Below are 18,853 nucleotides of genomic sequence, written 5' to 3'. Positions count from 1 at the left end.
ATTCTCATTATGCGAAGGGAGCAATCTGTGTATTTTAATAATGGGGACTAACAGAACTTGACCTCTCTTTCATAGCAGTTCTGGCCTTACCTTATCTGACTTCCTGTGAGGTTCCGAAGATTGCCTCTTAATAAAGAATGGAAAGCCGAGAACACTAGGACCTCCTCCTCCTTCTTCTTCGTCTTCTTCGTCTTCTTCGTCTTCTTCAGATATTTCCAGACACGTGCAGTCTTTCATTCTATAAAAAAAAAGAAAAAAACAGTCAAACAGACTCAAAGGACCACTTCATCCATTTACAACCTATCTTCACATAATTGGTCCTCCCGGATTGGATAAAATTGCACTTCATTCATTCAAATAAGTCCTTATGTATAGCTTTGATGAAAATATTAAGAGATGCTTCATGCTCAGCAGGCAACATTCTGTCTGCCTGAGATGGTAGCAGATGCTCCACACATGTGTCCCACTGCATGCAGCATCACCTCAGTTAGCCATATCAACCCTAGCTGCTCTCTCCATTATGGGAATGGCATTATAGGTGACAATTTTAAAAGATTTCGTCAAATAAAAATAAAAACATACACTCTTGTGAAGTGAGGGGTGCCTGGTAATGTTGAAATGAAGCATCCTTTTTACTTTTAGAAGCATGCACATATGCCACTATAACTATTATTACATTTGAGAGGGTAACAAGTTGTGAGCGCATACTTTGTGAGCAGTTCAGTTCGGCAAGTCATGGAACGTGACCCATGTGCTGTGCCTGCGGAAGCTATGCCCGTGATCCACGGTCGCGATACGTCACTGACCCTACCCCTGCGTTCTCAACCCAGCTCTGTGGTTTCCCTTACCGCGATGGGCTGGCCCGAGAATATACACGGACAACAACAAGTAACAACACGGAACAACTAAACAACCCACAACCTGCCCAGCACGGAAAACACACGGTCAGTGGGGAAAAACAGACACACTCGGATCACACACGTGTGGCATGGAGACACAACAACAACATGGACTGCGTGTCGGTAGATGGGAGCGCGCCACAGGGGCACGAGATTATAGTACGTTACAAGACATGAATGCAGTGTTAATGTATTAAAATCACACCCGTGTGAAGCAAGGGGCGCTCTTATCATCATACGTCATCTCATTCCACACAATTTGCGTCAATGTTTGTGTTACGCAATGTTTGTGTTTATACAAACAGTCAAAATTGTCCATTCATTGTCAGTGGCATTTAATGTTTGTTCTAGGACAAAACCTGGGATACACACACACACACACACCAAAAGCTGGACATATAAGGGGCTATCGGCCCTCAAAAACGGAAGCAGTAGATTGGCCACATGATGTCTCACATTTAGTCCCCTAAAACATACATTAAAGTCTGCATAGACTTGGCTCGCAAATGATAAGTGCTTATCTATAAGCTTGCAACGTGTTGAGGTTGTGAGGCTGCAGATCAGCAATTACTGCTATTTGTCATGTGTGTGTGTGTGTGTGTGTGTGTGTGTGTGTGTGTGTGTGTGTGTGTGTGTGTGTGGTAAATGGTAAATAAATAAATGGTAAATGGTGCATTTATATAGCGCCTTTATCCAAGGCGCTTTACATAGATTGTGCATTACATTCACCCATTCACACACACATTCATACACCGATTGCAGCGGAAGCCATGCAAGGTACCAAGGTGTGTGTGTGTGTGTGTGTGTGTGTGTGTGTGTGTGTGTGTGTGTGTGTGTGTGTGTGTGTGTGTGTGTGTGTGTGTGTGTGTGTGTGTGCGTGTGTGTGTGTGTTCTTGTAGTATAAGGCATCACGAAAAAAAAAAAAGTCAGTCCTGCTTCCTTGAGGGGCTCGTTTCCGTTTGATGAATAATCATTTAGACAATGTAGACGGCCTGCAGAGATGATGTGCTCCAATCATAGCCATAGGCGATGCCACTTCTTATTTATTTTTCAATTAAAAATGACATTCTGAGAAACGACAGCCCATCATTCCCACACTGTCCTGTGTTATGCATTCATGTATTTATTTGTTTATTTATTTCCATGGCAGTTTCAACAAGGAACGGTTGCCCCTGACAGTAAACAAAACTGCTCGAATTTTTTTTTTTTTGGAAGGCTGCCAAAGTTACAGCAGACACAACCCCGGCAAATCAGATAAAATCGGGACTTGTGCCGCTATCTCCGCCGCCATCAAAAGCGCCTCGCTGTATCACCTCCATCCATCGTCTCAACGCCTTGCTTTACTCCCGCTATCCGATATCTGGTTAAGTCACGAAGGAACGCATATCATCTCAATTTGGTATTGATTTCGCCGGTAATTAGGCATAATTTAATTTTAAGTCAACGTCCCGGTCTCAGCTCGCACCCCCCGGAAATCCCCCCCCACCCCCAAAAATATATTTCTCACTCTTACTTTTTTTTAAACCCAGAGGAAATCAGATCTGGCGGCTCCATGAACATCTAATTTCGGTAAATTCTGCTGCTCCCCAGATGAACTCGTCTCGAAAAAAGCACGCCTACATTTTCTTTCTTGGGGATGCGGAGGTACGTAGGCAGGGAGGGACACACAGCTTCATCAGCGCGGGGCTGTTCTAGATGAGCACATTAAAAAGCACAAGGAAGCGTGTTTGTAGTGCGCACGCGCAACACGCACACCTGCTGCAGGCATGCGTCTGACCTGCAGCTGAACCTGTCTGAGACAACGACGTCTGCGTTATATTAAGAGCCCGCTGTCAATACAAAGACTAATTGAAAGATATACGTGATGCGAACTGCCACTTTAAAAAAAAGAAAAGGTTTTTGCCGAGCACGCAGGTTTTATTTCCAAGTTATAGAATTTATATTGTTGCTGTCAGGCAGAAACCTCTTAACTCGATACAGGTATGTCAACATTTTTTTTTTTACATGTTTTTTGTTATAAAAACTAAATTGCAGATTAATTTCACTATTTTCACACTAAAAGTAGTGAAAATAGCCAATCTACAAGTTCACAAGACGTCACATCGGAAACACGTTGTGAACATGCTATTTTCACTATTTTAACCCATTTTGGGCGGGAACCCCTTTTGGTGTTAGCATTATGTTATGCTTTAGCTATTGAAAAATAGCAGATCTACAAGCTCATAGCGCGCCACCGAGTGGCGCGCTACGAGCTTGTAGGCCTGCTATTTTTTTAAAAATCGAAGAACGACTGACATAGAAACATATCTTTTTCAGAAAACTGTCATTTTCAAACAGACATTTTTAGAATCTGATCTCAGGTCGAAATGGGTTAAAATGCTTTTTTTTAAATAATAAAAAAGGAACTGATTTGGACATCCGAGGTTTCCACCCGACAGCAACGATATATATAATAGTGTATACGATGGTGTTAAAGTAAAATAACTAGGAGAGCTGAGCTGTCCACCCACCAAATCAGCCATCTCTATAATGTGCAGCGTTGGGTTCTGTTCTGACGCCTTCACTTCACACTGTTAAGCTCAGCGTCACTTCCCAGGAACATTCTCATTATTGCTTCAGACCCCAACAACACGGGTGGAGTCCGTCAAGCAGTGGTGAAAAAAAGTATGCATTTTCCTCCAGTCTGAGGAAATCCAGACGTTTTTATTTCCAGGGATAAAAAACTGAGGGGGGGGGGTGGGGGGACCCCAAAACAAATTTGGAGGCTGAGGGGTTGTCAAGAAAAAAAGAAAAAACTAAATCACATCTGCACATACACCCCCCCCCCCTCCTATTATATAACAACCAGTCCCTTATCAATTGTATAAAAAAAATATTTTGAAAATAGACCATCTACAAGCGCACACACACACGCGCACACACACACACACGCGCACACACACATGGCTGTTCGATTCGGTATAGGTGTGTACTGAATGAGTGTCGCAGAAAATGTGTGTGCCAATAAACTTCAATTCAGTTCTTACATGGATATATTAAGCAAACGCACAATAATACAACAGTTTATTTTGTTTTTAACTCAACAGCCTTAAATCTCTTCTGACAGACTTGCCGACAGAACGCTCGAGGCTTACTAGCCGTGCCCGAGTGATAAGCGTGTAACAGCATGCTTTTAGAACACGACGCAGCTCCGATTGACTTTTAAAACTTGTTTTGGCTGTAAATACAGACAATAACAATCGCCATTGGCATTTTTATAGAAACGGATTTACGACCATACTGTTGTCGAGAACACGGGATTAAAACACTTTTAGGTGATTGAGCGACTATATGAGGATCATTCACGTCCACATTTCAGCCAGACGGTCAGTGCTGTAAGTTCGACACACATGCAAAAAGAGTGGGAAAACAATAAAAATCACACCCGTGTGAAGTGAGTGGTGCAACTCCGTGTGGGGGTCCCGGGGGGGAGGAGTTCCATACCCACAGGGGAGACATGGAAGATGCATGGAAGGGATGTGTTGATTGGCCACTATAGCGTTTAAAACAGCCATGCGGGATCAGCGATGAATGTACACACGCACGCACACACGCAAGCGCGCACATGCACATGCGCGCATGAACGCACACACACACACACACACACACACACACACCGGATTCGTCCCGGTCCCAGCGGGCCGGGACGAATCCGGCGTTGAGAAATGACAGAGTTACCGTGTGGGGGTCCCTCTACTGTACCTTCTACTGTACTGTACTGTACTGGCACACCCAAAATCACCATATATACAGTTAATATGTGCGTGTGTGTTTGTATGTGTGTTAGGTTGCGCACAGGTGGTGAAAAACAACCATACTGTTTTCGTGCTCAGACGCACCCAGCCACCCACCCACACAGCTCCGTAAGGGAGTGGTTGCACCACTCAAAAACAATGCATAGGCCTGAGCCATGGCTCAGCGGTCCAGGCACCTTGGCTGGTAATCCAGTCTGGCAGTGTACCGCGGGTTCGACTCCCGATCCCGATGGCCTTTACTGCATGTCTTCCCCCCATCTCTCTCTCCCCATTTCCTGTCAGCCTACTGTCTATCCCTCCATAAAAAAATATAAAATAAAGGCGAAAGCCAAAAATAAAAAATAACGATGCATACACTGGACCAACAGGTGAACACAAATGGAAATGAACACATGATTTTGCTAATAGACTAACGGACACAGGTGGAGAACTTAACTAATCAAAGGGTATGTGAGACAAGACAGACAACAGCCACATGCAGAACAAAGGCACATTTCTTCAATTTAAGGTACCATAAAGACAAGAACACGCTACAACATATAACACAGAAATACAGAGCCTGACACAGGTATAGGTGTCTTGTCCAGGCATCTGCTAGCTAGAGCACTAGCTACTATGAGTGTTTCATTACAGTGACTGCCCGTCACCGTCACATCGCCCCTGAGTGGAACATCTCAAACTTTTTTTGTTTTTTTATGAACCACATACTAGCACAAATCTGGCAGAGGGACATAAGGAGGCGGTGTTGGAGTGGAATTTGTAGAAGCCAGTAGGTATCTAGTACAAATCCTGTCTGTCACAAACAGAGAAACCTTGAAATAGTGTGAAAGCAGTCAGTGAAGCTGGACTGTGGCAACAAATTGGATGCTTTGCACACAACACATTTAGCGTCACAGAAAGCAACAGTATGCGGCATAGACGGTTGGAGTGACGTGGCCACAAGTGGCAAACATGGAATCCAAAGCTGCTCCATTGCTCAAAAACGCTTCGTGGACACGCCGCCTAAAGCCATAGATCTTCCCTAGTGTATACACAGCAGTTGACCAATCAATGCGAGCTAAACTGCCACCACAAACTGACCTGTCACCATGAGGACCTGAAATCACCCTATACTATCAAAAAACGTAAGCTAAACTTCCAGGCCAGGCAGCAGCACCTACTGTTTTCTCAGAAAACTCCCTTCCCACACAACCAAGCAGCAGCAGAACTACCATTGTGTTTGATGGGGCAAGCGTGAGTGCGTGCATGTGCGCGCGTGCGTGCGTGCGTGCGTGCGTGCGTGCGTGCGTACATTAATCGCTGATCCCGCATGGCTGTTTTAAACGCTATAGTGGCCAACCAACACATCCCTTACCATGCATCTTCCATGTCTCCCCTGGCGCGTCCCATGCAGGTTCCCAGCAGGGGTATTGCTATAGCAGCTGATTGCCGTGGCGTCGGCAGCCCCGCACCGCCGCTTTAGCCCGTAATCCTCCAAAGGGCAGCGAGCCATGAAGAGGCCTTGTAAGTGTACAAAGCACTCTAAGCCCTGCTTTTCCATAGCACTTAACCACACCATTATTAGCATGGCAGTATCTGTGAGAAGAACCCGGTCTTTCCACTCACCACTTGGCTAAAGTGCATAAGGACCCACTGCTAGGGGTGTGTGATTTGACCAGCAGAGAGCTGTGAAGGGGAGGGGAGGAACGGTGTGGCTGGGGGGCGGCGAGGCACACTGCCGCGCGGGGTGAAAGTCAATGACTCCAAGGGTGGGAATTCGCCCACAAATCCATGTCTGCAAGTACAGTACTCCTGACACAACACCACACATGCAAACTGTATGTACACTTCATGTCCGATTACAAGCCATGCATAACAATGGATGTTGCCACTTGTTCACAAACGCATGCACTGCGTGCACAGCAGCACGCTTTCACACACACAAGAACACGTTAGCGATTGACAGACAGGCGCCGCGCATAACGGCACCACGCACCAGTCTTAGCTAGGGATGTCGGGGGTTAACCGGCTAGCCGGTTAGCCGACCGTTAAGAAATATCCGAGTATGCTTATCAGCTTTACGGTTAATTTGCATAATAATAAATGTGTGTTCTGATCTTAAATCCCTTTTATTTTAGATCGTTTTTAGTAATAGTACAACATAAACATTACAGAGACTGTAGTTGTCACTGTACAATACTTTAAAACAGTTGTCATGTTGCACACATGCCTAAAATTGCTGTTATTTGCGCCGGCCAGCTTGTCACACTCCAGGCTGCATGAACAGCAGCGCTCGGGCGCTGTTTTCTGCCCCCGCAATGTCCCAAAGTTTTCTGTTGTACTTCAATGGCTATTTGGCTACAACGGTAGCTTTGCGGTAGTCAAAACTTAAGCCAAGCGAGTGACGGCGAGATGAGATTAACACAACATGTCAACCGCATCAATGCAGAGACCTACTTGGCATTATTAAATCCATTATTAGAACGTTTACAGCCGCCGCCGCCGCTTCCTCCTCCTCCTCCTCCTCCTCCTCCTCCTCCTCCTCCCCACACGTTAGCCATGTGCTATCGTTTTTTTTCGTCAGCGAAAAGTCAACAAACAGAACACGGTGACATCATGCATGCTGATCTTCCTTAATAATAAAAAAAAGGCTTGGCCCATGCGTCCAGTGGGTTTATAGATATAGGCTGCTCAGATCTGGACTGGACTTATTTATGTTTTGGACTAGAACCGGCGGACCTCTGTACTGTAGACGCGCAGATGCATGCATGCAGATGCGATGCGTTGTTTATTGATGATTAAGCCTACTACAACAATTTATTTATATTGTTAAATGTTGCTTTTTTGTTTGTCTTTTAAAAAGGAACATAAATAAATGTATACCATTCGTCTACCAACTTTAATTATGTAGCCTATACATGCATATTACATTTGGGGTAGCCTATTAAAAAAACAAAAACAAAAACAACCGTTAATTAACCGGATAATGCCACCGGCTACCCGGCTGGCAAATTAACCGTTACCGACATCCCTAGTCTTAGCACTGTGGCCCCCAAGGAAGTGTGCTCACTCATGGCCACAAATAGCTCAAATTCCGTCGTATAAAGTTTGCGGATGGCTCCACCGCCATCTGCCTGATTACAGACAACGATGAGAAGGGCCTATACGTCAGCTTAAGGACCACACGTCCTCCCGGGGCCCATAAAAAGTTTAAAAAATACCACCGGGGAGGATGTAAATACATTTTGGGACAAATGTGGGTTGAGAGAGAGAGAGAAAGAGAGAGAGAGAGAGAGAGAGAGAGAGACATTACGGTATGTTCACACAGTCAATACCTCTGTCACATTCTCAAAGGCATGAGAAAAACACACCGGCACTATTGAACATTTGACCGTTTTTAAAAGCCTGCATGCCCTTTTGAATAGTGAATATGTATGTATGCAAGTATTATTATTAAAGGCAAGTAATCTTGACCGAGCAACGTTCACTATGAGCATCCAAGTATACGAGTATCTTTGACTCGTGTACTGGTGGTTGAGTACAGTGTCCACCACCACCGCTGGTTAAAACTATGAGTATCCAAGTATACGAGTATCTTTGACTCGTGTACTGGTGGTTGAGTACCGTGTCCACCACCACCGCTGGTTAAAGTACTGGTGGTTGAGTACTGTGTCCACCACCACCGCTGGTTAAAGTACTAGTGGTTGAGTACTGTGTCCACCACCACCGCTGGTTAAAGTACTGGTGGTTGAGTACTGTGTCCACCACCACCGCTGGTTAAAGTACTGGTGGTTGAGTACCGTGTCCACCACCACCGCTGGTTAAAGTACTGGTGGTTGAGTACTGTGTCCACCACCACCGCTGGTTAAAGTACTGGTGGTTGAGTACTGTGTCCACCACCACCGCTGGTTACAGTACTGGTGGTTGAGTACTGTGTCCACCACCACCGCTGGTTACAGTACTGGTGGTTGAGTACTGTGTCCACCACCACCGCTGGTTACAGTACTGGTGGTTGAGTACTGTGTCCACCACCACCGCTGGTTAAAGTACTGGTGGTTGAGTACTGTGTCCACCACCACCGCTGGTTACAGTACTGGTGGTTGAGTACTGTGTCCACCACCACCGCTGGTTACAGTACTGGTGGTTGAGTACTGTGTCCACCACCACCGCTGGTTACAGTACTGGTGGTTGAGTACTGTGTCCACCACCACCGCTGGTTAAAAAAAGCCCAGCACAGCTCTTGAACAGAGCTGCCAGCCATGCAGGCCCTGTAAACCCAGAGGAGTAGGTACTCAGAGGATCATCAAAGACCCTACACTCAGCCCCACAATGGCCCGTTCACTTGTCTACCATCTGGGATCTGGAGAATGGTAGCAGACCATTATAGGTCTAACTCCAGCCGGCTCAGTGGCAGTTCCTATATCCCCAGGCCATACGACGTCTGAAACACATAAAAGTGATATAATCTGTATACTACAGTTTACACATACACTGTGCAGATTTCATCCACACTGAGTGTGTAGTGTCTTTTGAGATATTTACTGCTATGTTCCAGTATTACACTGCACTTTAGAATGTTCACCCGTCTCTGTGTGTGTGTGTGTGTGTGTGTATATGTGTGTGTGTGTGTGTGTGTGTGCATGTATGTATAAGCCTGAATTCGCCACGCGTGGTCCTACTGTACATTCACATGAAATAAGCGAGAGAGGGTTGGGGGGGGGCAACAACATGTGTATACTGTATGAATAACAGAGAGGAAGAAAACAACAACATGATGTGTTGTTAGTGATTAGGATCGGCTGAGACGTTCAAAGGCTTTCATCTCTCTGAACTCCTCAGCGCAGCGGTGTGGCAAAGAATTACGGAGCAAGTTTGACGTGACATATATTTTCCAGCGAGCAAAACCCCCACCCTCTATGGCATGCCCTACCGACCCCACACGCCCCCGCGCCTTCTGCTGCTTTGATGTTGATGGCAGTTAATCACTGGAACATCACGGGGAAAGGGAAAAAAATATATAATAAAAAGCCCTTACAATAGATTTGATGCTTTTGTTTATTTTCCAAGTTTCTTCTACCCCCGCCTCTCTCTCTCTCCTGTCTCTCCCCTCTCCCCTCTCTCTCCCCCCCCCCCCCTCTCTCTCTCCCTCTCCCTCTCCCCTCTCTCTCTCCCCCTCTCTCCCTCTCTCCCCTCCCCTCTCCCCCTCCTCGGTGTGGGCATTTTGTTTGTGACTCCCGTCATGAGATGTAGATCTCGTTAGTTCTTGCCTCGCAGCGTGGTTTGATACATGCAACCCCCCCTGTTTTCATTTCTCCCTCCCTTTGTATTTTGTCGTGGCCCATTGTTTTTTATTAGTGGGACAATAACCAGCAACCACAGTTCATGAAGGGGAATGGCCTGATCTGACAGCCATGAAATTAATTTAGTCTCCCCCAAAACTACATTTTGCCACTAGACACTGCCGTACGATGCATTAAATAGGGCTTATGCAGTCAACGACATGTACAATTGCCACTTCATATACCACCTCAAGCCGCTCATACCGCTTCGGTCCTCAGCTTTAGATATTAACTGAATATTTAAGGTCCGTGGTCACATTGCAAAACTACTACGAATCAGTGTTGTTTTTGGCAGCAAATTTCTATTTTAGTTTTAGTCATAGTCTCTTGAATGGCTTTCATTTAGTTTTAGTCACATTTTAGTCACCTGGAATGTTTTAGTGTTGGTCTAGTTTTAGTCGACTAAATGAAATAAGATTTTAGTCGACTAAATCTACAGTCGATTTAGTCGACTAAAATGTATTTTGGCGGGCCTTGATGCCGTCGTAATGACTGTTTTTACACTTGCTGAAAATAGCAGATATACAAGCTCACAACGCGTCGCAGCGCGACGTGTTGTGAGCTTGTAGATCTGCTATTTTCAGCATGCAACCAAGTGTAAAATGACTCATACTGGATCTCTTGTCCACTAGTCCCTTCCTAACATTTTAGTCTAGTTTTTATTTGTTTTGACGAAATTGTCAGTATATTTAGTCTTAGTTTTAGTCATCATAGGTTAGTTTTCATTTAGTTTCCATTTAGTTTTCGTCAGTGAAAAAAGGTAGTCGACGAACATTTTTCGTCTTAGTTTTAGTCGACGAAAACAACACTGCTACGAATACGGTCCATTTGTATAATGGCAGCTGGTCCATGGCGGGAAATGATACAAAAAATAAGACATAATACAATACATAATTCAAATAATAGTCCACCAATTTTAGGAAAACGTTAAACTAATGGGCATAGTGCGGGGGCGCAAAAGCCCCCACATCAGTGTGGCTGGCATCATGCAGCCATAATCCATTTACCTCCGCTCATTATCTCCTGTCCAGTGATACATGTTGATTGAAATATGATAGCCATCTCAGATTGAATTAGTGACAAGGTCACCCCCGCAACCTTCTTGCATATTAGAGCGGAAATGTCTTAAATAGCACAGCGCGCAGCTTACAGCTAAGGGGCCGCATCCATCGTGTAATTGGATGCCGGATGCAGGGTAAGCAAACGAGCCATGTTTAGAGGCTTTCAGGCCCGTTCTTCACATCAAAGATGCGTATCGATCCGAAAATGATTCATAAATCCAGATGCATTCATGGGGAGAGGCTAATGGATGCCAAGGGCACGCTCACACGTTTGACTGTATAATGTAAACAAACGTTTTGTGTTGCTGGGATGTCCTGGTGGGGCCAACACGAAACAGTCATCACAAACAGACACACTGATATATAGTACTACTGTGTCCTTCATTGAAGCGTCTCCTCTACTTAAAAACGGACCTGTAAATCAACGCATTGTGCACACAACATCACGCCACGTTCAACCTGGTGTCCATATGTTGGCCATGTACAAACATGATCAAAAGATGTTACGTTTTCTCGTTATGAGCTTGGTATATTGTTAATTTTCGCCATGCAATGCCGTTATAAGATGAATACGACAAGGTTAAAGTGGTTAAGCATACTCAGATAATCTGAACACAGCAAAAACCCTGAACCTGCCTTTACTGGTGAATCTAATGACAATGACAATGCGGGTACTGTAGGTCAATAGTGAAGTGGATGAGAATTGAACCGAGCAGAGCAGAGAAGGGCAGAATTGAACGGAAGAGAACCATCGTTAGTGTGGACTGTGGAGACACCATAATGGCTCTATTGGCTTGGGGCTATCAGCACGTCAGCAGCCATGTACTGTACTGACACGCACAACTCGGAGTAGCAGGCTGAGGGCCACGAAAACGTCTGGACCGTAGAGAGAGCGAGTCCAGATTCCGTCCCGCAATGTAATACAGCACCGCCCACTTGACACAGAGAGCACTGTAAGGGTGATGCAGGCCGAGTGGGGCTAGGAGACTCTGTCCGGCCGTGTGACAAATTGAAACGACTGGCTGTGAAGCGCTCTTGTACGTTTGACCCCGAGTCGCTTCACTGTAGAATTACCTCATGTGTTGGCAAGACTGACGGGTTAAGGTGAAGTTACCTACAGGTATACTGAGCGGGCAAAAGCGAGGGTGGGCTGTGAACCTATTTAAAGTATTTATCCACGCATATCAAGTTTAAACTCGGCTTGACCAAAGGCAATAATCGAGGCTGCACATGCAGCCCCCCTCGGCACCTTTGCAAGTGATATAACAACAAGAGGAAGCCTTTATGAAACACAAGACTATACGCTACAGTACTGGATACATGTGGTGCTGTACTTAACTAACATCTAGAATCTAATATAAGGAGTATAACACGAAAGCACCTTTGGAACCATTTAATTAACACATTATCGTCTTACACACACGCGCACGCACGCACGCACGCACGCACGCACGCACGCACGCACGCACACTTTCCCACATGTTTTTACACTCGATACAGAGAGATCTAAGGAGGAGAGAAGTCAGTCATCATTACCTTCACCCAGACCTTTACAGATCGGTTCTCCATGTGTTGGCACATTAAATTAACAGCTTCTGTATGTGTTGAGGACATTAAGATGTCAGCTTTTGGTTTCACGTGTGTTGCCTACGCCCTACTCCACAGCCTACAATGGCCTCACCAGCTGAGAAAAACACACATTGCAAATGATGCAGTCAATGTCAATGAAAATGAATCCAGGAAGTACCAGCCAGGTCAATTATGGGTATAAAATATTCTGAAATAGCAAAAGTGACAGACATATGGCATGCCTATTTACGGCAAGTCATTGCGGAAATTCCTGAAAATAGCTGATGTGTTATTTTTGCTATTCATATTAGGACTTTGCAGTATAGAGCGTCGCAGTCCCGCCCCCTACCAGGACCCAGGAAATGATTCCCCGTTCATTTTCCTCAGACATTTCAAAAAGTATTTATTTAAAGACCTTTTAAGCCGCGGACAAAGCCAACTCGAGTCGTGACAACTCATGACAACAAACACAATTTTTCGGGCCGAACAAATAATTAGAAAGAAGAAGAAAACGGCAGGTTAAAACAGTTTTTTTGTTGTTTTTATTCTTTGTAATTATTTGTTGGGTCCAAAATATTGTGTTTGTTGTCACGATTTGTCACAACTCGAGTTTGGCTTTGTACGGCTTTGTACGACACTTATGTCTTTAAATAAATACTTTTTGAAATGTCTATGGGAAAAATGCATTGGGAATTATTATGACTGCGACGCTCTAAAAATCCTGACCTAAATTTTATTCAGAAATTACAAAAACATTATGTTGCTAATCCAAAAGGGGTTCGGGATTGAAAGGTTTAGTTACGCATTCCTTTATTTTGAAAAGTTTGACATGACAGAAATTAACTATTCTGAAATTTACTGAAGAAAAACATGTGTAGTGTTTAGAAACATCATACAAATAAACCTGTCATATCCTCAAAATACATGCAAGTCACCTTGTATGACGAGTGAGGACAAATTCTAGAGTGCAAGTCATGTGTTATGGATAAGGCACAATGTAAGCAAAGCCAGACGTGTAATGAATGTGCTCAAGTAAGAACAACAGAAGGCAAAGTGAAGGGTAGAGCATGCTGTGTACGTAATGTACTGGTGAAGCCAGTGGCTTTCATATCGGACCATCTTTTTTTAAACACTGTTCTACATTTAGTGTTTTGACACCACTTTGTTGTCTGCTTTGTAGGAGTTTTCACCTGCTGTGTGTGTGTGTGTGTGTGTGTGTGTGTGTGTGTGTGTGTGTGTGTGTGTGTGTGTGTGTGTGTGTGTGACTGTGTGTGTGTGTGTGTGTGTGTGTGTGTGTGTGTGTGTGTGTGAGTGCGACTGTGCGTGTGCGTGCACATGAGTGCGTGCAAGGCAATCAAAATAGATTTATTTGTTTCTTCATTTCTTTTTGTGTCGAGAAAGTGAGAAAAAAGAGCATGTGTATTATTGGACCAAGGAAAAGTATTCCTTTTTTGCATTTCCTGAAACGTTTTGGACGTCCGAGGTTACCCAGCCGACATCGGCGACATATTGCCTCACTGCTATTGGCTGAGGCTCGGTGTGTCAGTCTGCCATCGGCCATTCACGCTATATGGAGCGCTTGGTCTTTGCCTATATATATATATATATTCCTGCCGTATACATGCCCACCCGCAAGCTCTGCTGCGCTACACCCACCTCCACCCCGGCTCTTCCTTTTAACGCCTGTCTGATCTGGTCAATGTCATTGTTGCTGCAGCTCTGTAGAGCACTGTAGCGCACCGGAGGGGAGGGTCCTCCTGCCTCCTGTCAGAGCCATGCCGCCAAGCAGGAGATACGCTTTTAACTACAATTAAGTGTTAATATGCAGTTAAACAGTAACACTTGCTACGATGAAGCCTCGTGCTTGTGATGCATTTGCAAGCATACTTACAATACATTCTAAATGTGTCTATAACACCGCATAATTACTAAATTAAATGTTTTAAGGGATACTCGTGATGCTTTATAACAATAGGCATAACACATTTTTTCCACTTTATTCCACTGTATTCAGGGAAGACCACTGAGAGCAAGCTCTCTTATTCAAGGACATCCTGAGTGAAACATGATCACAAGCTATATTTGAAATAAAGTGCAATATAATGAACAACAAAAAGCACTTGAAGTGCACAAAGTATCAAGAGTACAAAATGTGTAGTTCTGACGAAGGTTGTCCTGACAGAACAGTTACGAGGCACTACAGCAAACATTACTGCAACCGTACAGTACAACTCACTGTTTCTGCCCCTGCAATCAAATTCAGGTCAACTCACACTCTTGCTTTGTTTTACTATCCAAGGGTACATTCACATGCGCATTCGCGCGCACACACACACACAGTCGCACACACGCGCACACACACACCTTTCTATTTTAGCAGTTTCCTCATGCGCAGTGCCGCTGACTCATGGCCCTCTCAGAGGGGAGCATTCGGCTCCTTTGTTTAGAGACGGCTTCACTCTGCCAGGCCCTCACGTGGAGTGACTCACCTCACTTAGTGACAGGGAGCCCTTCCAGAGAGAGTGCTGCTACATGGCGACACCACGTGGCTGGCTTTTTGGCAGGCCTGGGCCCAAGCTGCGGCCAGGCAGGGTGGGGTGGGGCGGGTGTCAAAACACAGGAGGGAAATGGCATCGCATGCACAGAGGCAGGCCCCAGGAAATGCACCCGCCACGACAGTCGCTGCCTGAATGCGCACACACATCACGCATGTGTAAATTGCACGTGATACGCACGCTCTCTCTCTCTCTCCCCGGCTACCACTGGGCTGGCTGGCTTATCAGAGAGGCAGACAATATACCCTCCCGTATGTACCGTAGCGTGATCTATCATTGTGGGCTGGGGACCGCATTAGATTGTGGAGGAGATGGACCTCTCAAGGGGAGCGAGCGGAGTTAACCAGAACCACGGATGCAGGGCAAAGCTGAATATAGCAAAGCAACGGAAATTAAAAGGCAGCTTCGGTCTCATGGATCTGTCTTTCTTTTTGTTCTCTCTCACCCTCTCCCTCCCTCTCTCCCTCCACCCTCCCCCCCCCCCCTCTCTCCCTCCCCCCTCCCTCTCTCTCTCCCCCTCCCTCCCCCTCCCTCTCTCTCCCTCCCTCTCGTCGCAACCACCCACCCCAACCTTCTCCATTCTCCATCTCACCTCGATCTGTTTCTCTCTTACTCTCTCCGTCTGTCACAAGATGAAAGCTCATGCTTGAATGAAGAGGTGGACGTGGAGAGGATGGAATGGTTGTGGATCAGGACTCGATGAGCGTACACTATTGTGTACTTCTGTCCAATAAACATCCTGTCCTTGGTGCAATTCTAATTTCAAGCATGTTGAAGCTGCAATACAGCACTTATTTTAATGAATAATGTAATTTTTTGCCAATCTGATGATAATGTTAATACAATATAAACGATACATCTGCAGTGGTGGGAGGTGCAGGTCTCCCTACTCTTAACCCATTAAAACCGGGAAAGCATCCGTGTCATTTTAGAGTTTCGCATTGGCTATTTAAAAAACACATGCAAGCTCACAGGTAGCCTACGTGTGGGAAATGTTATCTCGAAAGAGTGAGAACTACCGATTTTAGAAGGCATTTGTAGAATTGGACTTGATAGAGAACTTTTAGCCTGGATGGAACTCACCTATGCTTTTTATGGCATAGGCAGCTCCCGGCAGGATCCGCCAGGAGAAACTATGCGCAGCTGCTAGACATGAGACTAATTAATTAGAGCGACAGAGAGTGAGAGGAGTGTGTGTGTGTGTATATGTGTGCGTGTGCGTGTCAATTTAACAAAGGTGCAGACGATCAGAAATCAGCAGAGAGTGAGAGATGTTTGCGCTACTCTATGCCGAATTGAAGTGGACTCGGACCCAGACTTTTTTTTTCTCCCTGGAAATAAAAACGTCTGGGTTTCCGAGGCTAGAGAACTTTAGACCCTGGTACCAGGGTCAGCTCAGCATCTTCTCTGGGCAAGTGAGGATTGCCTCTTATGTGTGAATTCGAAATGAGGTCAAATGCGGGAGTGAAAAACAAATTGTGGGACATAAAAGGTTATGGTTTGGACGTTTAAATAATATTTAAAAAAATAACATAGTTAAAAACACATTAGCCAAATCTGCATATTGGAGATTTTAACACTATCATGTCTGAAGTAAAATCAGACAGAGGTAGCATGTGCTTAAATTCATATTTGGAAAATGTTTCAGATTTTCTGGGAAATTTTCTGGGATGATGTAATGATGATGGATGATGATGGTCATGGTAGGGGAACCTTCTGAAAGCTTCATGGGCAAAGATAATCAACTTCAAAATCTTTAAAAAAAACGGTCAAAATGACCACTAACCCGGTTGGAACAGTGTTGTGTATACAAAAGCTACTGGCCGAGCAATAATATGCCAGTGATTTTTTTTGGGGCAAATCATTCAAAGTGTTGAAACACATTTGCATTGATTTTTTTTTCCAATAGCTTCTTCCTCACAACTTTAACCCTTAAACATTTTAGTTCGGCTCAAGATAGTTGCAGATAGTTTAATGTAAAGTGACAGCGAGACTCTGGATCTCGAACACTGCGATTTCATTTGCCGTCTGAATGTGCAGTCAATAGTCATTCCTTCCCTGCTGCATGGCCTGTAATTTGAAACTTAATAAATCCACAGATTTCACAGAGGCTATGGTTTGACAATCTAATTACTGGGAAAACAGAGGGAAAAGAGGGTCGTCGTCTGCATACATTTTAATTCTAACACGTTTCTAAGTGCTGAGTAATATAGGTAAAGACATTAATGTGCCAAAGACATGCATAAGCAATATCTGGTGGTGAATAATTGACGATTGCCTAACGTTCGCAACAATATTATCCCACTTAGGACTTCAGCCTATACCTGGTATTACGATGAGGTATATTGGATCAGAAAGTGTGAAGAGCCATAGCCTAAATAGATTGGTACAGTGTCTCATTGTGGTGAGATTCTGTAGTACTAGAAAAGACACGTAATGGCTTATTGTACAGTGGGGGTTTTATGTGTGGCCCTAGGGATACACCGAGATCCTACACTTACATGAGAGAAAGTGGAAATTGAGAATTTTACTGTATAAAACAATGACAACCTCTGTGAAACTGTTGTTCTTTAAATCTGCCTTTTTCTAATATTTAGAACATATTGACATAAAATGTGGACTTACTAAAATGTTATGGTCACAACAATTTAAAACCTGTTCCAGAGGCACTAATTGAAACTCATTCACACTCATTTGAATTCCTCGATCAGTGGCTTATATCATTCATGCGTAGAGTTGTCCTTCCTCTTGTCTAAGCATGTATAATATAATAAACTTTATTTATATAGCACCTTTCATACATAAATGCAACTCAAAGTGCTTCACAGGGCAGCGCATAAAAATAGCAATAAAACACAAGCAGAAAGATAAAACAATGGTAAAGAGCATACATAATAAAAGCATAAAAACATAAATGGACGAAAAACAAAGCACACAGCAAATCAGTCAGAATAGAGAACTCAACTAAAAGCAAGACTAAAAAGGTGAGTCTTGAGTTGAGCTTTAAAAATGTCTACAGAGGGTGGGTGTCTAAGTTGAAATGGAAGTCTATTCCAGGCTGTAGGCCCATAGAAGCAGACGGCTGCCTCACCATATTTCTTTGTAGACATTTTTTTAGGCACTTCAAGCAGGCCAGCAGTGGAGGACCTGAGGGCGCGATTAGGAACGTATCTGGGTAGGCATTTGCGGAGGTAAGAGGGTGCAAGACCGTTTAGGGATTTATAAACAAGTAAAAGAATTTTAAAATCAATCCTAAAAAACACCGGAATAGTGGTCAGCAAAGTGTGATACTTGGATTTGGAGGACAGGGTTAAAAGGCTATACTGCCAAGAAAAGTTAGAGAACCATGCACTGGCTTGGAGAGCAGAATAGGGCAAGGGCACACATGCGACAATGATCTGAAATGTTTAAATACATTATAACCTAATAGTTGTCAGAGATAGAGATGAAAGCTTCCTTTCACATGCATGATCTCAACTTAAGTACACAAAAGTAATCCAACCCTTATTTACCCATGCAAGTTGACTGAGGTCACTTTGTTAGTAATGGCTTAGGGGCACTAGTTTGGACAGGGAAGGTTATGCAGTATACTAGCTAGGCAAATTTAACAATGGAGGCAGCTAGGAGGAAAGTTGTCCTGGCCTGCATGTTCCCCTA

General features: G+C 44.4%; 1 protein-coding gene across 4 annotated transcripts in view; it reads right to left on the bottom strand.

The window, feature by feature from the left end:
* LOC306917653 (uncharacterized protein) overlaps positions 1 to 18,853 on the bottom strand; it is a 144,418-nt gene that overhangs the window by 113,080 nt on the left and 12,485 nt on the right. For 3 of the 4 annotated variants that reach the window (XR_013789210.1, XR_013789211.1, XM_079495947.1), the window contains exon 2: positions 91 to 238. Coding sequence is in view for 2 of the 4 variants with exons in the window: in XM_079495947.1 (XP_079352073.1) it covers positions 91 to 238 (148 nt within the window). In the remaining 2 variants the exon portion in view is untranslated. Of the gene's footprint in view, positions 1 to 90; positions 239 to 12,608; positions 12,757 to 18,853 lie in introns of all 4 variants that reach the window. The other variant, XM_079495948.1, reaches the window with a different exon arrangement.

Source organism: Electrona antarctica (assembly GCF_951216825.1).
Source record: "Electrona antarctica genome assembly, chromosome: 24".
In the NCBI taxonomy this organism is placed as follows: domain Eukaryota; kingdom Metazoa; phylum Chordata; class Actinopteri; order Myctophiformes; family Myctophidae; genus Electrona; species Electrona antarctica.
Note: the sequence above shows the minus strand (reverse complement) of the source record. Positions and strands in the feature narration are given on the sequence as shown.